This window comes from Oncorhynchus gorbuscha, unplaced genomic scaffold (assembly GCF_021184085.1).
Source record: "Oncorhynchus gorbuscha isolate QuinsamMale2020 ecotype Even-year unplaced genomic scaffold, OgorEven_v1.0 Un_scaffold_2101, whole genome shotgun sequence".
Lineage (NCBI taxonomy): Eukaryota > Metazoa > Chordata > Actinopteri > Salmoniformes > Salmonidae > Oncorhynchus > Oncorhynchus gorbuscha.
Window position 1 is genome coordinate 32,066 of NW_025746693.1, and position 17,935 is coordinate 50,000.

The window sequence follows — 17,935 nt, forward strand, 5'->3', positions numbered from 1 at the left end:
AGTACACACCTGATCATAACACTCTCCCCTCTCCAGTACACACCTGATCCTAACACTCTCCACCTCTCCCCTCTCCAGTACACACCTGATCCTAACACTCTCCCCTCTCCCTAGGAAAAACTCCCCTAGTACACACCTGATCCTAACACTCTCCACCTCTCCAGGTGGACTGGGGACAGCAAGGAGTCTCCAGTACACACCTGATCCTAACAGCTCTCCCTCTCCCTAGTCCTCCTCTACCATCCCCTCTCCTTTCCCCAGTACACACACTACACCCCCTCTTCCATCCTCTCTCCCTAGTACACACACTACACCCCCTCTTCCATCCTCTCTCCCTAATACACACACTACACCCCCTCTTCCATCCTCTCTCCCCAGTACACACACTACACCCCCTTCCATCCTCTCTCCCTAATACACACACTACACCCCCTCTTCCATCCTCTCTCCCCAGTACACACACTACACCCCCTTCCATCCTCTCTCCCCAGTACACACACTGCACCCCTCTTCCATCCTCTCTCCCCAGTACACACACTACACCCCCTCTTCCATCCTCTCTCCCCAGTACACACACTACACCCCTCTTCCATCCTCTCTCCCCAGTACACACACTACACCCCCTCTTCCATCCTCTCTCCCCAGTACACACACTACACCCCCTCTTCCATCCTCTCTCCCCAGTACACACACTACACCCCCTCTTCCATCCTCTCTCCCCAGTACACACACTACACCCCTCTTCCATCCTCTCTCCCCAGTACACACACTTTCCATCCTCTCTCCCCAGTACACACACTACACCCCCTCTTCCATCCTCTCTCCCCAGTACACACACTACACCCCCTTCCATCCTCTCTCCCCAGTACACACACTACACCCCCTCTCCATCCTCTCTCCCCAGTACACACACTACACCCCCTCTTCCATCCTCTTCCATCCTCACCCCCTCTTCCATCCCTCTCCCCAGTACACACACTACACCCCCTCTTCCATCCTCTCTCCCCAGTACACACACTACACCCCCTCTTCCATCCTCTCTCCCCAGTACACACACTGCACCCCCTCTTCCATCCTCTCTCCCCAGTACACACACTACACCCCCTCTCCATCCTCTCTCCCCAGTACACACACTACACCCCCCCCAGTCTTCCATCCTCCTCCCCAGTCACACACTCACCCCCTCTTCCATCCTCTCTCCCCAGTACACACACTACACCCCCATCTTCCATCCTCTCTCCCCAGTACACACACTACACCCCCTCTTCCATCCTCTCTCCCCAGTACACACACTACACCCCCTCTTCCATCCTCTCTCCCCAGTACACACACTACACCCCCTCTTCCATCCTCTCTCCCCAGTACACACACTACACCCCCTCTTCCATCCTCTCTCCCCAGTACACACACTACACCCCTCTTCCATCCTCTCTCCCCAGTACACACACTACACCCCTCTTCCATCCTCTCTCCCCAGTACACACACTACACCCCCTCTTCCATCCTCTCTCCCCAGTACACACACTACACCCCCTCTTCCATCCTCTCCCCAGTCCATCCCCCTCTTCCATCCCCTCCACACACACTACACCCCTCTTCCATCCTCTCTCCCCAGTACACACACTACACCCCCTTCCATCCTCTCTCCCCAGTACACACACTACACCCCCTCTTCCATCCTCTCTCCCCAGTACACACACTACACCCCCTCTTCCATCCTCTCTCCCCAGTACACACACTACACCCCCTCTTCCATCCTCTCTCCCCAGTACACACACTACACCCCCTCTTCCATCCTCTCTCCCCAGTACACACACTACACCCCCTCTTCCATCCTCTCTCCCCAGTACACACACTACACCCCCTCTTCCATCCTCTCTCCCCAGTACACACACTACCCCCTCTTCCATCCTCTCTCCCCAGTACACACACTACACCCCCTCTTCCATCCTCTCTCCCCAGTACACACACTACACCTCTCTCCCCACCCCTCTTCCATCCTCTCTCCCCAGTACACACACTACACCCCCTCTTCCATCCTCTCTCCCCAGTACACACACTACACCCCCTCTTCCATCCTCTCTCCCCAGTACACACACTACACCCCTCTTCCATCCTCTCTCCCCAGTACACACACTACACCCCCTCTTCCATCCTCTCTCCCCAGTACACACACCACCCCCTCTTCCATCCTCTCTCCCCAGTACACACACTACACCCCCTCTTCCATCCTCTCTCCCCAGTACACACACTACACCCCCCATCTTCCATCCTCTCTCCCCAGTACACACACTACACCCCTCTTCCATCCTCTCTCCCTAGTACACACACTACACCCCCTTCCATCCTCTCTCCCCAGTACACACACTACACCCCCCATCTTCCATCCTCTCTCCCCAGTACACACACTACACCCCCTCTTCCATCCTCTCTCCCCAGTACACACACTACACCCCCTCTTCCATCCTCTCTCCCCAGTACACACACTACACCCCCTCTTCCATCCTCTCTCCCCAGTACACACACTACACCCCCTCTTCCATCCTCTCTCCCCAGTACACACACTACACCCCCACTACCATGCTCTCCCCTCTTACCTTTGTATCGGTTGTAGAGCTGTTCTAGCTTCTTGCGGTCCACAGAGGTTTTCATGGATTCTTTATAGTAGAGGTCGGGGTTCTGGAAGTAGTTGTCTGTGGCCACCTCTAGTTTCCAGTCATTCTGGGTCAGGCAGTACACAGCTGTCCTCTCCCCAGACTGAGTAAAGGTCATGAACTGACGAACCTTGTCCTTTTGAGACGACTTCAGCTTATGCTGCAGGAGAGGAGACACACACAGTTGAGATAGACAGGTGCACGCACACGCACACACACACACACACACACACACACACACACACACACACACACACACACACACACACACACACACACACACACACACACACACACACACACACACACACACACACACATATACAAAGACTACAAAGATAGGCAGGTGATCCAACGACCTTTGACCCCCGACAGACTGCTCTTCAGGTCACCTGCTAAGGCCATCAGGTCAGGTGCAGCAGAAACATGACAGATACTAGTCTGTGACTGTCTGTTGGAGAGCAGGTCGATCTCTCTCTGCAGAACAGCGTCTTTAGACAGACAGGCTTGTCTGAGTTCTGCCAGTCAATGACTGGTGTTCTGTTCAACCCGTCCCTTTGACTGGAAACGAGACTTTCTTCACAACCTGCACCCCCCAAAATGTTATACATCTATATAGAATCATATGGCATGTTTGGGAGCCTGAGGGACAATCCGTTAGAAACGGTAAAGACATCGGTGTCGGGATGACCAGATCGTGATGTTAACATTCTGCAGTGATCTTAAACGGTGGTCGGGACCGATAACGGAACGGGATTAATAACGCACACTGGCAGCGGGCATTACATCACTCATCACGGTGAGCAAGGCACAGAGTGAAAAAAAACAACAACAAACGTTTTGCTCCTAGAAACAACGGCGGGTTTGGTACACGACCACCGAGTCCCTTCTAATCAGAACAGAGTGTCTCTGTCGGTGCAGTGCGAGATGGCTATAATCGTGAGAAGACAACTGCCCGCCCGTCTTGCAGACCTGACCCTATCCTCTCGCTCTGGACCCGCCCGATGGTAGCAGGCATTGGCGGCGCCCTCTCCCGCGACCCAGTTCCCACGCCAGCGCGCACGGACAGCCCCTCTCTGTTCCAACGCAAAGGCGACATACCAACCAGGGGAAAAGGTAAGCGTTGCAAGTGCGGGTGTCCACAATAACAACTGACCTTCCATTTCCCTCATAAATTGCAACAGTGAACGAAACCCTGGCAATGCGACACTGCCAGAGGACACCTCGTTACCCGTTATAGAGAGCTTCATAGCGTGCCTCCCAAAACATTTCCAGCTATACACTTCGTACCATTGGTTTGTTCACTAGTTTATGTTTATCCTTTTGATCTTACCTACCATTTTATCACCCTCTGTTTGGCCAACTTGATATCCCAATGCCCCTTGTACGCCTGCGCGGGAGGTCAGCGCTACCGCAAGGTAAAGTTTGAGGGTCTAAACTGGGACTTGTAGTTCTTGGGATAAATCAGTGATCGTGGTCAAGTTGTGGCCTTGTTCTGTGCACTTCTGAACCTAATAACCCTGTACATGGATAGTGATGACATTGTATGCATAATAAACAGTTGCATAAAATGTTAATTATGTAAAATAATGTGATTAATCGCGGGTAAAAATGTACTTGCACACTGCCATTGACTAGCTGTGATGAGTTTATGTTCATGGTCTTTAAGAGCTAGTACAGTAGTCAAACAACTTTACAACTGTGTCGATGTTTTTTTCCAAGAAGGGCAGTAAAACTTGTGAAAAACGCCACTTGATAAAACTACATATCCCAGATATCCGCGCAGATATCCAACCAATCGTTGGGATTTGTTTCGGAAGTGAAGTGAAAAATAACTACAACGTAAACATTTTATTACGGTATCGCAAACTTAATTCACCACAAACAACTTGATTTAAAAAAAAAAATGTTGTTGACATGTTACGAGAAATTCGACTAAAAAAATTCTCATTTTGTGGAGTTTTACTGTCAATGTTGAAGAAGTTTGAAAAGTTCGGATCCGTACTAATGTTAGTTAGCATTAGCCATCAAGCTAACAGGTTTGACAGCTTTCTGCATTCGTATCCAACCTTGCTAAAACATCGGGCACGCAAATGTCATGTATAAAGAGCAATACGGGAACAATACGTTTGACTCAAATGCATACCTGACGGACGTAGCTAGGCCGTTTGTCGCGGTCAACCGTAAGGGGTCTTGGAAATGCATTAAGTTTGTCGCCCTGTGTGTAGTTGAATGCCTCCTCTAGAGCTATGTGGCGACTGGGGAGGGGTGGCACTACAAGAGCACGATTGTTTCCCCTCTTCTAACTGTGGTGGAGTTTAGGACTGAGAGAGGACGACGTAGCGCACACTAGCTAGTAGGTAGCTGTCTAACATTTTACCTATTTTATTTACCACGACTTTAAAGCATAAAATAGATAGCGTACCTGCTGAATATGTAATTCAACATTTAAAACCACGATCAGAACACTGTCTGCTGTAATTCCAACCTTTTTTTGTCTCTCTCCAGTGAATGAATGGTCTCTGTACTTCATATGAATATGTAATGATACTGCACAGCTAATGCAACATACTTGTTGGCTAGTTTTGTGTTGTTACGGATGGTTTTCATTATTCAGTGATCTTGGAAATAATTGTATTCTATAAGCCTGTGTGTGTCTACACCTTCATGAACAGTGGTCTCATTGATCAACACAGGTCAGTAGGAGTAGCTGATTCAACCCTGAACTGCGCATGAGGAGGGACATAGGAGGTGTCTGGAGTTTAAACATAACTAACCCTGACCCATGTACACAAAGGTACTTTGCTGCTAGTATAAGTTATAAACATATTTTTTTCAAAGTCATAGGTAAACCATTTCTGCAGTCTTTGGCCTCCATTTTATTGTTGACTCAGTGTGGTGTGACCTGCTTCTTCCCGGAGCTAGCTCGGGCTGTCAGCTGTGTGTGGTGAGGCAGGTAAGTCAGGTGAGAAGTGTTCTAGAAGGATATAGGGCACTGGATACAGGTGTGCCTCATCAAGTAGTTGTTCCTGAGCAGGTATGAGCCCCGCCCCATCCTCTCTGTGGAACTAACCTCTCTGGTGATTCAGCTGGCTGGGAAACATCCATACAGCCTGTGTGTTGGGTTTGTTGTCATAGCCTTTCTCTTCTCCTGTCTGCCACCAGCCTCTCTCAGTCCATAGTCTTTATTCTCGCCATTCCTGCTCATAGTCTTTCTTTTCTCTCTCTCTCTCTCTCTCTCTCTCTCTCTCTCTCTCTCTCTCTCTCTCTCTCTCTCTCTCTCTCTCTCTCTCTCTCTCTCTCTCTCTCTCTCTCTCTCTCCTCTCCCCTCTCTCCTCTCCTACTGACCTCTGCCCCTCTCTCTCTCTCTCTCTCTCTCTCTCTCTCTCTCTCCCTCTCTGCCCCCCCCCCTTCCCTCTCTGCCCCTCCCCCTCTCTCTTTCTCTGAAGGGGCAGCAGCAGTAGTAGGTTGGATGCGGGTTGTGTGTGCGGTGCTGTGCCTTGGCCTTGTCGGGGCGCTGCAGCGTGAGCAGGTAGCTCAGCATGCCATCAAGCTGCATCGGGGCAGGAGTGCTGTGGCCAAGCACGCTTGGAGCTGGGTGTCTGATAACTGCCGGCGCCTGGGCAGTCTCATCCGACAGAAGAACACTGCCATTAAGAAGCTCGCTGTGGCTGCAGCCGCTGTGGGGCGAGACCACTCCCTCTCAGACCCAGAGAGACTCTTCCAGGTGGGCGCCAGAGTAAAATGGACCGTTTAGCTCCATACCCTAATCCTAATCCTAACGGACCCTAACTCTAGGTCAATCTAACTATTTTTGGCTCAATATGGTTATTACCTTGTTATTAGAGACATTCTAATAACTTGTTATTACCTTGTTATTAGAGAGACTAATAACTTGTTATTGCCTTGTTATTAGAGAGACTAATAACTTGTTATTGCCTTGTTATTAGAGAGACTAATAACTTGTTATTGCCTTGTTATTAGAGAGACTAATAACTTGTTATTGCCTTGTTATTAGAGAGACTAATAACTTGTTATTGCCTTGTTATTAGAGAGACTAATAACTTGTAAGTGTCCTCTCTCTTCTCCCCCCCCGTCCAAGGGTCCTAGTCTAGTGTCCTCTCTCTTCCCCCCCCATCCAAGGGTCCTAGTCTAGTGTCCTCTCTCTTCTCCCCCCCGTTCAAGGGTCCTAGTCTAGTGTCCTCTCTTCTCTCTCCCCCGTCCAAGGGTCCTAGTCTAGTGTCCTCTCTCTTCTCTTTCCCCCGTCCAAGGGTCCTAGACTAGTGTCCTCTCTCTTCTCTCTCCCTCGTCCAAGGGTCCTAGTCTCCTAGTGTCCTCTCTCTTCTCTCTCCCCCTGTCCAAGGGTCCTAGTCTAGTGTCCTCTCTCTTCTCTCTCCCCCGTCCAAGGGTCCTAGTCTAGTGTCCTCTCTCTTCTCTCTCCCTCGTCCAAGGGTCCTAGTCTCCTAATGTCCTCTCTCTTCTCTCTCCCCCGTCCAAGGGTGCTAGTCTAGTGTCCTCTCTCTTCTCTCTCCCCCGTCCAGGTTCACACTCTGGAGGTGTTCCAGAAGGAGCTGAATGAGAGCGAACGCTCAGTCTTCCAGGCGGTGGTGGGCCTGCAGAGGGCGCTGCAGGGAGACTACAGGGACGTGGTCAACATGAAGGAGAGCAGCCGTCAGAGACTGGAGGCCCTCAGGGAAGCAGCCATTAAGGTGAGGGCAGGAGGAGCAGAGCAGCCATTAAGGTGAGGGCAGGAGGAGTAGAGCAGCCATTAAGGTGAGGGCAGGAGGAGCAGAGCAGCCATTAAGGTGAGGGCAGGAGGAGCAGAGCAGCCATTAAGGTGAGGAGAGCAGGAGGAGCAGAGCAGCCATTAAGGTGAGGAGAGCAGGAGGAGCAGAGCAGCAATTAAGGTGAGGAGAGCAGGAGGAGAAGAGCAGCCATTAAGGTGAGGAGAGCAGGAGGAGCAGAGCAGCCATTAAGGTGAGGGCAGGAGGAGTAGAGCAGCCATTAAGGTGAGGGCAGGAGGAGTAGAGCAGCCATTAAGGTGAGGGCAGGAGGAGCAGAGCAGCCATTAAGGTGAGGGCAGGAGGAGGAGCAGAGCAGCCATTAAGGTGAGGGCAGGAGGAGCAGAGCAGCCATTAAGGTGAGGGAGCAGGAGGAGCAGAGCAGCCATTAAGGTGAGGGAGCAGGAGGAGCAGAGCAGCCATTAAGGTGAGGGCAGGAGGAGCAGAGCAGCCATTAAGGTGAGGGCAGGAGGAGAGAGCAGCCATTAAGGTGAGGGCAGGAGGAGCAGAGCAGCCATTAAGGTGAGGGCAGGAGGGGCAGAGCAGCCATTAAGGTGAGGGCAGGAGGAGTAGAGCAGCCATTAAGGTGAGGGCAGGAGGAGCAGAGCAGCCATTAAGGTGATGAGAGCAGGAGGTGAGGAGCGGAGAAACTTAGTTTTGATAGGAAGGTAGTGAATGTTGTAAGTCTGTGTCCGTGGTAACAGCAGGGTAGAAAGGTTCTGCATTCTGACCAGCTGGAGAGGCTGGAACTCTTATCTCTGATTGGATGAGCCAGAGCAGGGGCAAGTGGGGCACAGCATTACTCTGCAAAATACACTGCTATCTGTGGAGGCCAGATCCGTGTGTGTGTGTGTGAGGTGTGTGGAGTGTGTGTGTGCAGCCATGTGTGTGTGAGGGTGTGGAGGTGTGTGTGTGTGCCATGTGTGGTGTGGGCAGGAGGAGTGTGTGCAGCCTAATATATATGGGTGTGTTCGTGTCTGTCTGGACAAAATTACATGCTATTAAAAACATTTTTGCAGTGGGGACAATAACATTTAGAACTTTCTAAATATATATACTTTAAGGAAAAACATTTTCCATATTCTTTTTCATTTTTAATGTTTATGTTTATCACACATAATATAATGTGAAAGTCTGCATTAAGGTGTCTGTAATGGAATTAACATGGTAAAACTAATGTAGACATTAATACATGCATTTCTATGGCTCCACAATATTTTGTGTCAAGATGGAGGGGCGATGGCTTCAACACAGCGCCCCCTGTTGTTCATCTAGTGTATGTATAAGTTATTGGTCTGTCAGACTTTTTCTGCCCATCTATGTCTGACTTTCTGTGCTTTCTCTGTCTGTTTCTCTCTGTCTGTCTGTTTCTCTCTGAGCTGTCTGTTTCTCTCTCTCTGTCTGTTCCTCTGTCTGTTTCTCTCTGTCTGTTTCTCTCTCTGTTTCTTCTGTTTCTCTCTGTCTGTTTCTCTCTGTCTGTTTCTCTGTGCCTCTCTCTGCCTCTCTCTGCCTCTCTCTCTCTCTGTCTCTCTCTCTCTGCCTCTCTGCCTCTCTGTGTGTATCAGGAGGAGCAGGAGTATGTAAGCTGGTAGCAGCAGAGAAGCACCAGGTGGAGGCTGTGAAGAGTGCCCTGGCCCAGAACAAGACCCTGTCCATGCTGGATGAGATCCTCGAGGACGTCAGGAGAGCTGCTGACCGCCTGGAGGAGGAGATAGAGGACCACGCCTTAAGGAACAATAAACAGGTTCATCAACAACAGCAACTCATAGTTCATTCCATAGAGGACCACGCCTTCGACAACAATAAACAGGTTCATCAACAACAACAAACACATGGTCATATAGTCTGCATTAATAAACAGTTTCATCAACAACAACAGGTAAAACTCATATAGAGTCATATAGAGGTCACATAGCATTTCTATAGGGTCAACAATAAACAGGTTCAACAACAAACACAGGTCATATAGAGGACAACAATAAACAGGTTCATCAACACACACAGGTCCCCCTAGAGGTTCATCTAGTGTCATGTATAGAGGTCATATGGTCAACAATAAACAGGTTCAACAACAAACACAGGTCATATAGAGGACAACAATAAACAGGTTCATCAACAACACACAGGTCATATAGAGGTCATATAGAGGACAACAATAAACAGGTTCAACAACAAACACAGGTCATATAGAGGACAACAATAAACAGGTCATATAGAGGACAACAATAAACAGGTTCATCAACAACAACAACAACACACAGGTCATATAGTGGACAACAATAAACAGGTTCATCAACAACAACAACAACACACAGGTCATATAGAGGACAACAATAAACAGGTTCATCAACAACAACAACAACAACACATAGGTCATATAGTGGACAACAATAAACAGGTTCATCAACAACAACAACAACACATAGGTCATATAGAGGACAACAATAAACAGGTTCATCAACAACAACAACAACAACAACAACAACAACAACAACAACACACAGGTCATATAGAGGACAACAATAAACAGGTTCATCAACAACAACAACAACCCTGTCACATCATATAGAGGACAACAATAAACAGGTTCATCAACAACAACAACAACAACACATAGGTCATATAGTGGACAACAATAAACAGGTTCATCAACAACAACAACAACACATAGGTCATATAGAGGACAACAATAAACAGGTTCATCAACAACAACAACAACAACATAGGTCATATAGAGGACAACAATAAACAGGTTCATCAACAACAACAACAACAACAACAACAACACACAGGTCATATAGAGGACAACAATAAACAGGTCATATAGAGGTCATATAGAGGTCATATAGAGGACAACAATAAACAGGTTCATCAAACAAACACAGGTCATATAGAGGACAACAATAAACAGGTCATATAGAGGACAACAATAAACGGGTTCATCAACAACAACAACAACACACAGGTCATATAGTGGACAACAATAAACAGGTTCATCAACAACAACAACAACAACAACACACAGGTCATATAGTGGACAACAATAAACAGGTTCATCAACAACAACAACAACACATAGGTCATATAGAGGACAACAATAAACAGGTTCATCAACAACAACAACAACAACACATAGGTCATATAGTGGACAACAATAAACAGGTTCATCAACAACAACAACAACACATAGGTCATATAGAGGACAACAATAAACAGGTTCATCAACAACAACAACAACACATAGGTCATATAGAGGACAACAATAAACAGGTTCATCAACAACAACAACAACAACAACACATAGGTCATATAGAGGACAACAATAAACAGGTTCATCATCACAACAACAACAACAACAACACACAGGTCATATAGAGGACAACAATAAACAGGTTCATCAACAACAACAACAACAACACACAGGTCATATAGAGGACAACAATAAACAGGTTCAACAACAACAACAACAACATAGGTCATATAGAGGACAACAATAAACAGGTTCATCAACAACAACAACAACAACAGGTCATATAGAGGACAACAATAAACAGGTTCATCAACAACAACAACAACAACAACAACAACACACAGGTCATATAGTGGACAACAATAAACAGGTTCACAACAATAAACAGGTTCAACAACAACAACAACAACAACAACACATAGGTCATATAGAGGACAACAATAAACAGGTTCATCAACAACAACAACAACAACAACAATAAACAGGTCATATAGATATAGGACAACAATAAACAGGTTCATCAACAACAACAACAACACATAGGTCATATAGAGGACAACAATAAACAGGTTCATCAACAACAACAACAATAGGTCATATAGAGGACAACAATAAACAGGTTCATCAACAACAACAACAACAACAACACATAGGTCATATAGAGGACAACAATAAACAGGTTCATCAACAACAACAACAACAACAACACACAGGTCATATAGAGGACAACAATAAACAGGTTCATCAACAACAACAACAACAACACACAGGTCATATAGAGGACAACAATAAACAGGTTCATCAACAACAACAACAACAACACACAGGTCATATAGAGGACAACAATATACAGGTTCATCAACAACAACAACAACAACAACACACAGGTCATATAGAGGACAACAATAAACAGGTTCATCAACAACAACAACAACAACAACTACAACAACAACACATAGGTCACATAGAGGACCACGTCTTTGATGACAAACGGGTCAGAATAGGAGTGCTGATCTAGGATCAGTCTCCCTTTTTAGAGCATAATGAATCAGACTGTTTGGACAGGGAGGACCTGATCCCAGATCAGCAGTCTGAGAGGCTGTATAAAGACAGGCCCTGATGTGCTTGCGTTGGGGCTGTTATGTATTGTATTAAAGGCTATACCAGTAGAGTTATTATCAGGATTGTGATCAGATGAATGGAGTGCACGTAGCCAACGTGGAGGCGGTGCTGAGAGTGGAGGAGGAGGAGGAAGACGGAGGGAAAAGAAGAAGGAACGCGTCAAGGAGAGGTGGAGAGGTGGAGGACGACGTGGGGCTGAGCATGCTCATCGACTCCCAGAACAACCAGTATGTTCTGACCAAGCCCAGAGACTCCACCATGCCCCGCTCTGATCAACACTTCATCAAGGTCAGTACCAACTTTAACCCCTGAACACTAATGGTCCTATACATGTAAAGACTGTCCTGAGACTCCAGCTGTAATCTGACCATATGAAGACTGTCCTGAGACTCCAGCTGTAATCTGACTATATGAAGACTGTCCTGAGACTCCAGCTGTAATCTGACCATATGAAGACTGTCCTGAGACTCCAGCTGTAATCTGACCATATGAAGACTGTCCTGAGACTCCAGCTGTAATCTGACTATATGAAGACTGTCCTGAGACTCCAGATGTAATCTGACCATATGAAGACTGTCCTGAGACTTCAACTGTAATCTGACTATATGAAGACTGTCCTGAGACTTCAACTGTAATGTGACCAAATGGGTCTTCAAATGAAATTACAATTTTGCACAATTCTAATCTGTGTCCTGTCCTGTTGTCTGTGATTGGCTGGTCAGGACCTGGTCTCCGTAGTGATGCTGTCTCTGCCATGTGGTTGGCTGTGCAATATGATGGGCCTGCCCCCCATGTTTGGTTACATCGTCTGTGGAGTCCTCCTGGGTCCCTCTGGACTCAACAGCATCAAATGAGACATTTTGCACAATTCTAATCTGTGTCTGTCTGTCTGTCTGTCTGTCTGTCAGGACCTGTCTGTCTGCCATGTGGTTGGCTGTGCTGTGGGCCTGCCCCCATGTCTGTCTGTCTGTGGAGTCCTCTGTCCCTGTCTGTCTGTGCTGTCTGTCTGTCTGTCTGTCTGTCTGTCTGTCTGTCTGTCTGTCTGTCTGTCTGCCTGCCTGTCTGTCTGTCTGTCTGTCTGTCTGTCTGTCTGTCTGTCTGTCTGTCTGTCTGTCTGTCTGTCTGCCTGTCCGTCCGTCTGTCTGTGTGAGAGAGAGTAATGTATCTCTGTGCAGTCTATGGTGCAGGTAGAGACGCTGGGAGAGTTGGGAGTGTTCTTCACTCTCTTCGTGGTCGGTCTCGAGTTCTCCCCAGAGAGACTTCGGAAGGTAGGCTGCCTAGTCAATCCCACACACACACACACACACACACACACACACACACACACACACACACACACACACACACACACACACACACACACACACACACACACACACACACACACACACACACACACACACACACACACACACACACACACACACACACACACACACACACACACACACACACACAGAGGTATTTTCCATCAGACATTAGCCTACATTCCTGAAATAGCAAAAACTATTAAAGGCCCAGTGCAGACATAAATGTGAATTCCCTGTGTTTTATATGTATTTCCACACTATGAGGGTGGAACGATACTGTGAAGTTGATGATGATGCCCTTCTAGTGGAACAGCTGTTTAGAACCACTGCCTGTTTTGGTGGGATGGAGTTTTGACCTGCCGGGTGACCTCACCAGACAGGAAAGGACTTAACACTGGTGTGAAGGGTGTAACTCTGACCTACATTTTCACAGTGGGACTCAGAAACCCACATTCTTACATTCTTTCACCAACTCCGTCTCAGCAGAGAGCGACGTCTAACTCTCTCTCTCTCTCTCTCTCTTCATTTCTCTATCTGTTTATCACACATTTCCTAATCAGTCTTCCTGCTTCCCTCCCTCCCTCTCACTCTCTCTCTCTCTCTCTCTCTCTCTCTCTCTCTCGCTCTCTCTCTCTCTCTCTCTCTCTGTCGCTCTCTCCCTCTCCTCCCTCTCCCTCCCTCCCCTCCCTCTCTCTCCTCTCTCCTCTCTCTCTCTCTCTCTCTCTCCCTCTCTCTCTCTCTCTCTCTCTCTCTCTCTCTCTCGCTCTCTCTCTCCTCTCTCTCACTCTCTCTCGCTCCCTCTCTCTCTCTGTCGCACTCTCCCTCTCTCTCTCTCTCTCTCGCTCTCTTCTCTGGAACGTGATAATTATATTGTGTTCATTTCAAGAGATGAAGACCATTTTATATGCGTGGACGTGTTCAACTATTCTTGTCACAAGAATAGTAAACAAACTAACATTTGACCAACGGGGACATTTTGTTGGTCCCCATGAGTTGAAATGCTATTTCTAGGGGGTTTAGGGTTAAGGTTAGAATTAGTGTTAGGGTTAAGAGCTAGGGTTAGTTTTAGGGTTAGGAGTACGGGTTAGGTTTTTGGGTTAGTTTTAGGGTTTAGGAGCCAGGGTTAGGTTTTTGGGTTAAGGTTGGGGTTGGGGTAAGGGTAAGAGTACAGGCTAGGTTTTTGGGTTAAGGTTAGGGTAAGGGTAAGAGTACGGGTTAGGGTTTTTTGGGTGAAGGTTTTTGGGTGAAGGTTAGGTTAAGATTAAGGGTACGGGTTAGGTTTTTGGGTTAAGGTTAGGTTAAGATTAAGGGTACGGGTTAGGTTTTGGGTTAAGGTTAGGTTAAGGTTAAGAGTAAGAGTACGGGTTAGGTTTTCGGGTTAAAGGTAAGGGTAAGAGTACGGGTTAGGTTTTCGGGGTAAGGGTAAGAGTACGGGTTAGGTTTTTGGGTTAAAGGTTAGGGTAAGGGTAAGAGTGCGGGTTAGGTTTTTGGGTTAAAGGTTAGGGTAAGGGTAAGAGTACGGGTTAGGTTTTTGGGTTAAAGGTTAGGGTAAGAGTAAGAGTACGGGTTAGGGTTTTGGGTTAAGGTTAGGGTAAGAGTACGGGTTAGGGAAAATAGGATTTTGTATGGGACTGAATTGTGTGTCAATCAATCAATCAAATTTTATTTATAAAGCCCTTCTTACATCAGCTGATATCTCAAAGTGCTGTACAGAAACCCAGCCTAAAACCCCAAACAGCAAGCAATGCAGGTGTAGAAGCACGGTGGCTAGGAAAAACTCCCTAGAAAGGCCAAAACCTAGGAAGAAACCTAGAGAGGAACCAGGCTATGTGGGGTGGCCAGTCCTCTTCTGGCTGTGCCGGGTGGAGATTATAACAGAACATGGCCAAGATGTTCAAATGTTCATAAATGACCAGCATGGTCGAATAATAACAAGGCAGAACAGTTGAAACTGGAGCAGCAGCACAGTCAGGTGGACTGGGGACAGCAAGGAGTCATCATGTCAGGTAGTCCTGGGGCACGGTCCTAGGGCTCAGGTCCTCCCCACCATATTAGCTGTACAATACTGTGTGTGTGTGTATTTAACATGTGTGTACTGTCCTATGTGTGTGTGCAGGTGTGGAAGATCTCTGTGCAGGGTTCATGCTACCTCAGTCTGTTGATGGTGGCTACAGGGCTGCTGTGGGGTCAGGTGCTGCATATCCGTCCCACCCAGACCGTCTTCATCTCCTCCTGTCTCTCTCTATCCTCCACACCACTGGTCTCACGCTTCCTGGCTGGGGGCGCCCGCGCAGAGAAGGACGGTACGGAGACTACGGACGTGTGTGTGTGTGGCGCAGTGGTTAAGGGCGCTGTACTGCAGCGCCAGCTGTGCCATCAGAGTCCCTGGGTTCGCGCCCAGGCTCTGTCGTAACCGGCCGCGACCGGGAGGTCCGTGGGGCGACGCACAATTGGCCTAGCGTCGTCCGGGTTAGGGAGGGTTTGGCCGGTAGGGATGTCCTTGTCTCATCGCGCACCAGCGACTCCTGTGGCGGGCCGGGTGCAGTGAGCGCTAACCAAGGTTGCCAGGTGCACAGTGTTTCCTCCGGCGCATTGGTGCGTCTGGCTTCCGGGTTGGATGCGTACTGTGTTAAGAAGCAGTGCGGCTTGGTTGGGTTGTGTATCGGAGGACGCATGACTTTCAACCTTCGTCTCTCCCGAGCCGTACGGGAATTGTAGCGATGAGACAAGATAGTAGCTACTACAACAATTGGACACCATGAAATTGGGAGAAAAAGGGGTAAAATTCAAAACAAAAAAAAGAACCACGTTTCTTTAAATGAGTAACTGGCTACAAACATTAAAAGTGCGTGTGTGTCTCTGTGTGTGTGTGTCTGTCTGTGTGTCTCTGTGTGTGTGTGTCTGTGTGTGTGTCTGTCTGTGTGTCTCTGTGTGTGTGTGTCTGTCTGTGTGTCTCTGTGTGTGTGTGTCTGTGTGTGTGTGTGTCTGTCTGTGTGTCTCTGTGTGTGTGTGTCTGTCTGTGTGTCTCTGTGTGTGTGTGTCTGTGTGTGTGTGTCTGTCTGTGTGTCTGTGTGTCTCTGTGTGTGTGTCTCTGTGTGTGTGTCTCTGTGTGTGTGTGTCTGTCTGTGTGTCTCTGTGTGTGTGTCTGTCTGTGTGTCTCTGTGTGTGTGTGTCTGTCTGTGTGTCTCTGTGTGTGTGTGTAGGGGAGCTGGACTACAGCAGTGTTCTCCTGGGGATGTTGGTGTCTGTCAGGATGTTCAGCTGGTTCTGTTCTGTGTGTCTCTTGTGTTTGTCCACCCTGGATACAGGTGTCTCTGGGGACCTTGGACAGGTGTTCAGCACACACTTGTCTTCACAGGGTCCGTCACACCACACTTCTGACCACTCACACAGGTGTCACTCTCATCACATCTGGCCACACACACACACACACACACACACACACACACACACACACACACACAGCTGTATATGCACAACTATCTAGACACACCCTGTCCCAAAACTCAACTCATGCTAGTAAGGTGTGTAGTTACAAAGATGTGTTAGAAGTAAGTTCTGTCTTGTCTTCTGAGGGTCCTGTCTTGTGTTTTGTCTTCTGAGGGTCCTGTCTTGTGTTTTGTCTTCTGAGGGTCCTGTCCTGTGTTCTGTCTTCTGAGGGTCCTGTCTTCTGAGGGTCCTGTCTTCTGAGGGTCCTGTCCTGTGTTTTGTCTTCTGAGGGTCCTGTGTTTTGTCTTCTGAGGGTCCTGTCTTGTCTTCTGAGGGTCCTGTCTTGTCTTCTGAGGGTCCTGTCTTGTCTTCTGAGGGTCCTGTCTAGTCTTCTGAGGGTCCTGTCTTGTCTTCTGAGGGTCCTGTCCTGTGTTTTGTCTTCTGAGGGTTCTGTCTTCTGAGGGTCCTGTTTTGTCTTCTGAGGGTTCTGTCTTCTGAGGGTCCTGTTTTGTCTTCTGAGGGTCCTGTTTTGTCTTCTGAGGGTCCTGTTTTGTCTTCTGAGGGTCCTGTTTTGTCTTCTGAGGGTTCTGTTTTGTCTTCTGAGGGTTCTGTTTTGTCTTCTGAGGGTTCTGTTTTGTCTTCTGAGGGTTCTGTTTTGTCTTCTGAGGGTTCTGTTTTGTCTTCTGAGGGTTCTGTTTTGTCTTCTGAGGGTTCTGTTTTGTCTTCTGAGGGTCTTCTGTCTTCTTCTGAGGGTCCTGTCTTCTGAGGGTCCTGTCTTCTGAGGGTCCTGTCATGTGTTTTGTCTTCTGAGGGTCCTGTCATGTGTTTTGTCTTCTGAGGGTCCTGTCTTGTCTTCTGAGGGTCCTGTGTTTTGTCTTCTGAGGGTTCTGTCTTCTGAGGGTCCTGTTTTGTCTTCTGAGGGTTCTGTCTTCTGAGGGTCCTGTTTTGTCTTCTGAGGGTTCTGTTTTGTCTTCTGAGGGTTCTGTTTTGTCTTCTGAGGGTTCTGTTTTGTCTTCTGAGGGTTCTGTTTTCTGAGGGTCCTGTCATGTGTTTTGTCTTCTGAGGGTCCTGTTTTGTCTTCTGAGGGTCCTGTTTTGTCTTCTGAGGGTCCTGTTTTGTCTTCTGAGGGTCCTGTTTTGTCTTCTGAGGGTTCTGTTTTGTCTTCTGAGGGTTCTGTTTTCTAAGGGTCCTGTCCTGTGTTTTGTCTTCTGAGGGTTCTGTTTTGTCTTCTGAGGGTTCTGTTTTGTCTTCTGAGGGTTCTGTTTTGTCTTCTGAGGGTTCTGTTTTGTCTTCTGAGGGTCCTGTCTTTTGAGGGTCCTGTCTTTTGAGGGTCCTGTCTTTTGAGGGTCCTGTCTTTTGAGGGTCCTGTCTTTTGAGGGTCCTGTCTTT

The 17,935-nt window shown here is 47.9% G+C and overlaps 1 protein-coding gene and 1 pseudogene across 5 annotated transcripts in view; one reads left to right on the forward strand and one right to left on the reverse strand.

The window, feature by feature from the left end:
* The window catches only part of LOC124024972 (DCN1-like protein 2), an 18,282-nt gene extending 12,420 nt beyond the window's left edge, over window positions 1–5,862 (reverse strand). The window contains exons 1-2 of one of the 4 annotated variants that reach the window (XM_046338680.1): window positions 5,728–5,862; window positions 2,598–2,814 (exon numbers count right to left, since the gene is read on the reverse strand). In XM_046338680.1, the coding sequence (XP_046194636.1) occupies window positions 2,598–2,772 (175 nt within the window). In that variant the 5' untranslated portion in view covers window positions 2,773–2,814; window positions 5,728–5,862. Of the gene's footprint in view, window positions 1–2,597; window positions 2,815–3,987; window positions 4,150–4,800; window positions 4,958–5,727 lie in introns of those variants that run through there. The other 3 variants (XM_046338677.1, XM_046338676.1, XM_046338679.1) reach the window with 3 other exon arrangements.
* The window catches only part of LOC124024973, a 22,069-nt pseudogene continuing 7,533 nt past the window's right edge, over window positions 3,400–17,935 (forward strand). Inside the window, exons 1-10 of the transcript XR_006837117.1 lie at window positions 3,400–3,770; window positions 6,104–6,381; window positions 7,196–7,363; window positions 9,001–9,152; window positions 9,219–9,245; window positions 11,880–12,095; window positions 12,530–12,656; window positions 12,981–13,075; window positions 15,234–15,420; window positions 16,321–16,402. The product of XR_006837117.1 is annotated as a transmembrane and coiled-coil domain-containing protein 3-like (transcript). The remainder of the gene's footprint in view (window positions 3,771–6,103; window positions 6,382–7,195; window positions 7,364–9,000; window positions 9,153–9,218; window positions 9,246–11,879; window positions 12,096–12,529; window positions 12,657–12,980; window positions 13,076–15,233; window positions 15,421–16,320; window positions 16,403–17,935) is intronic.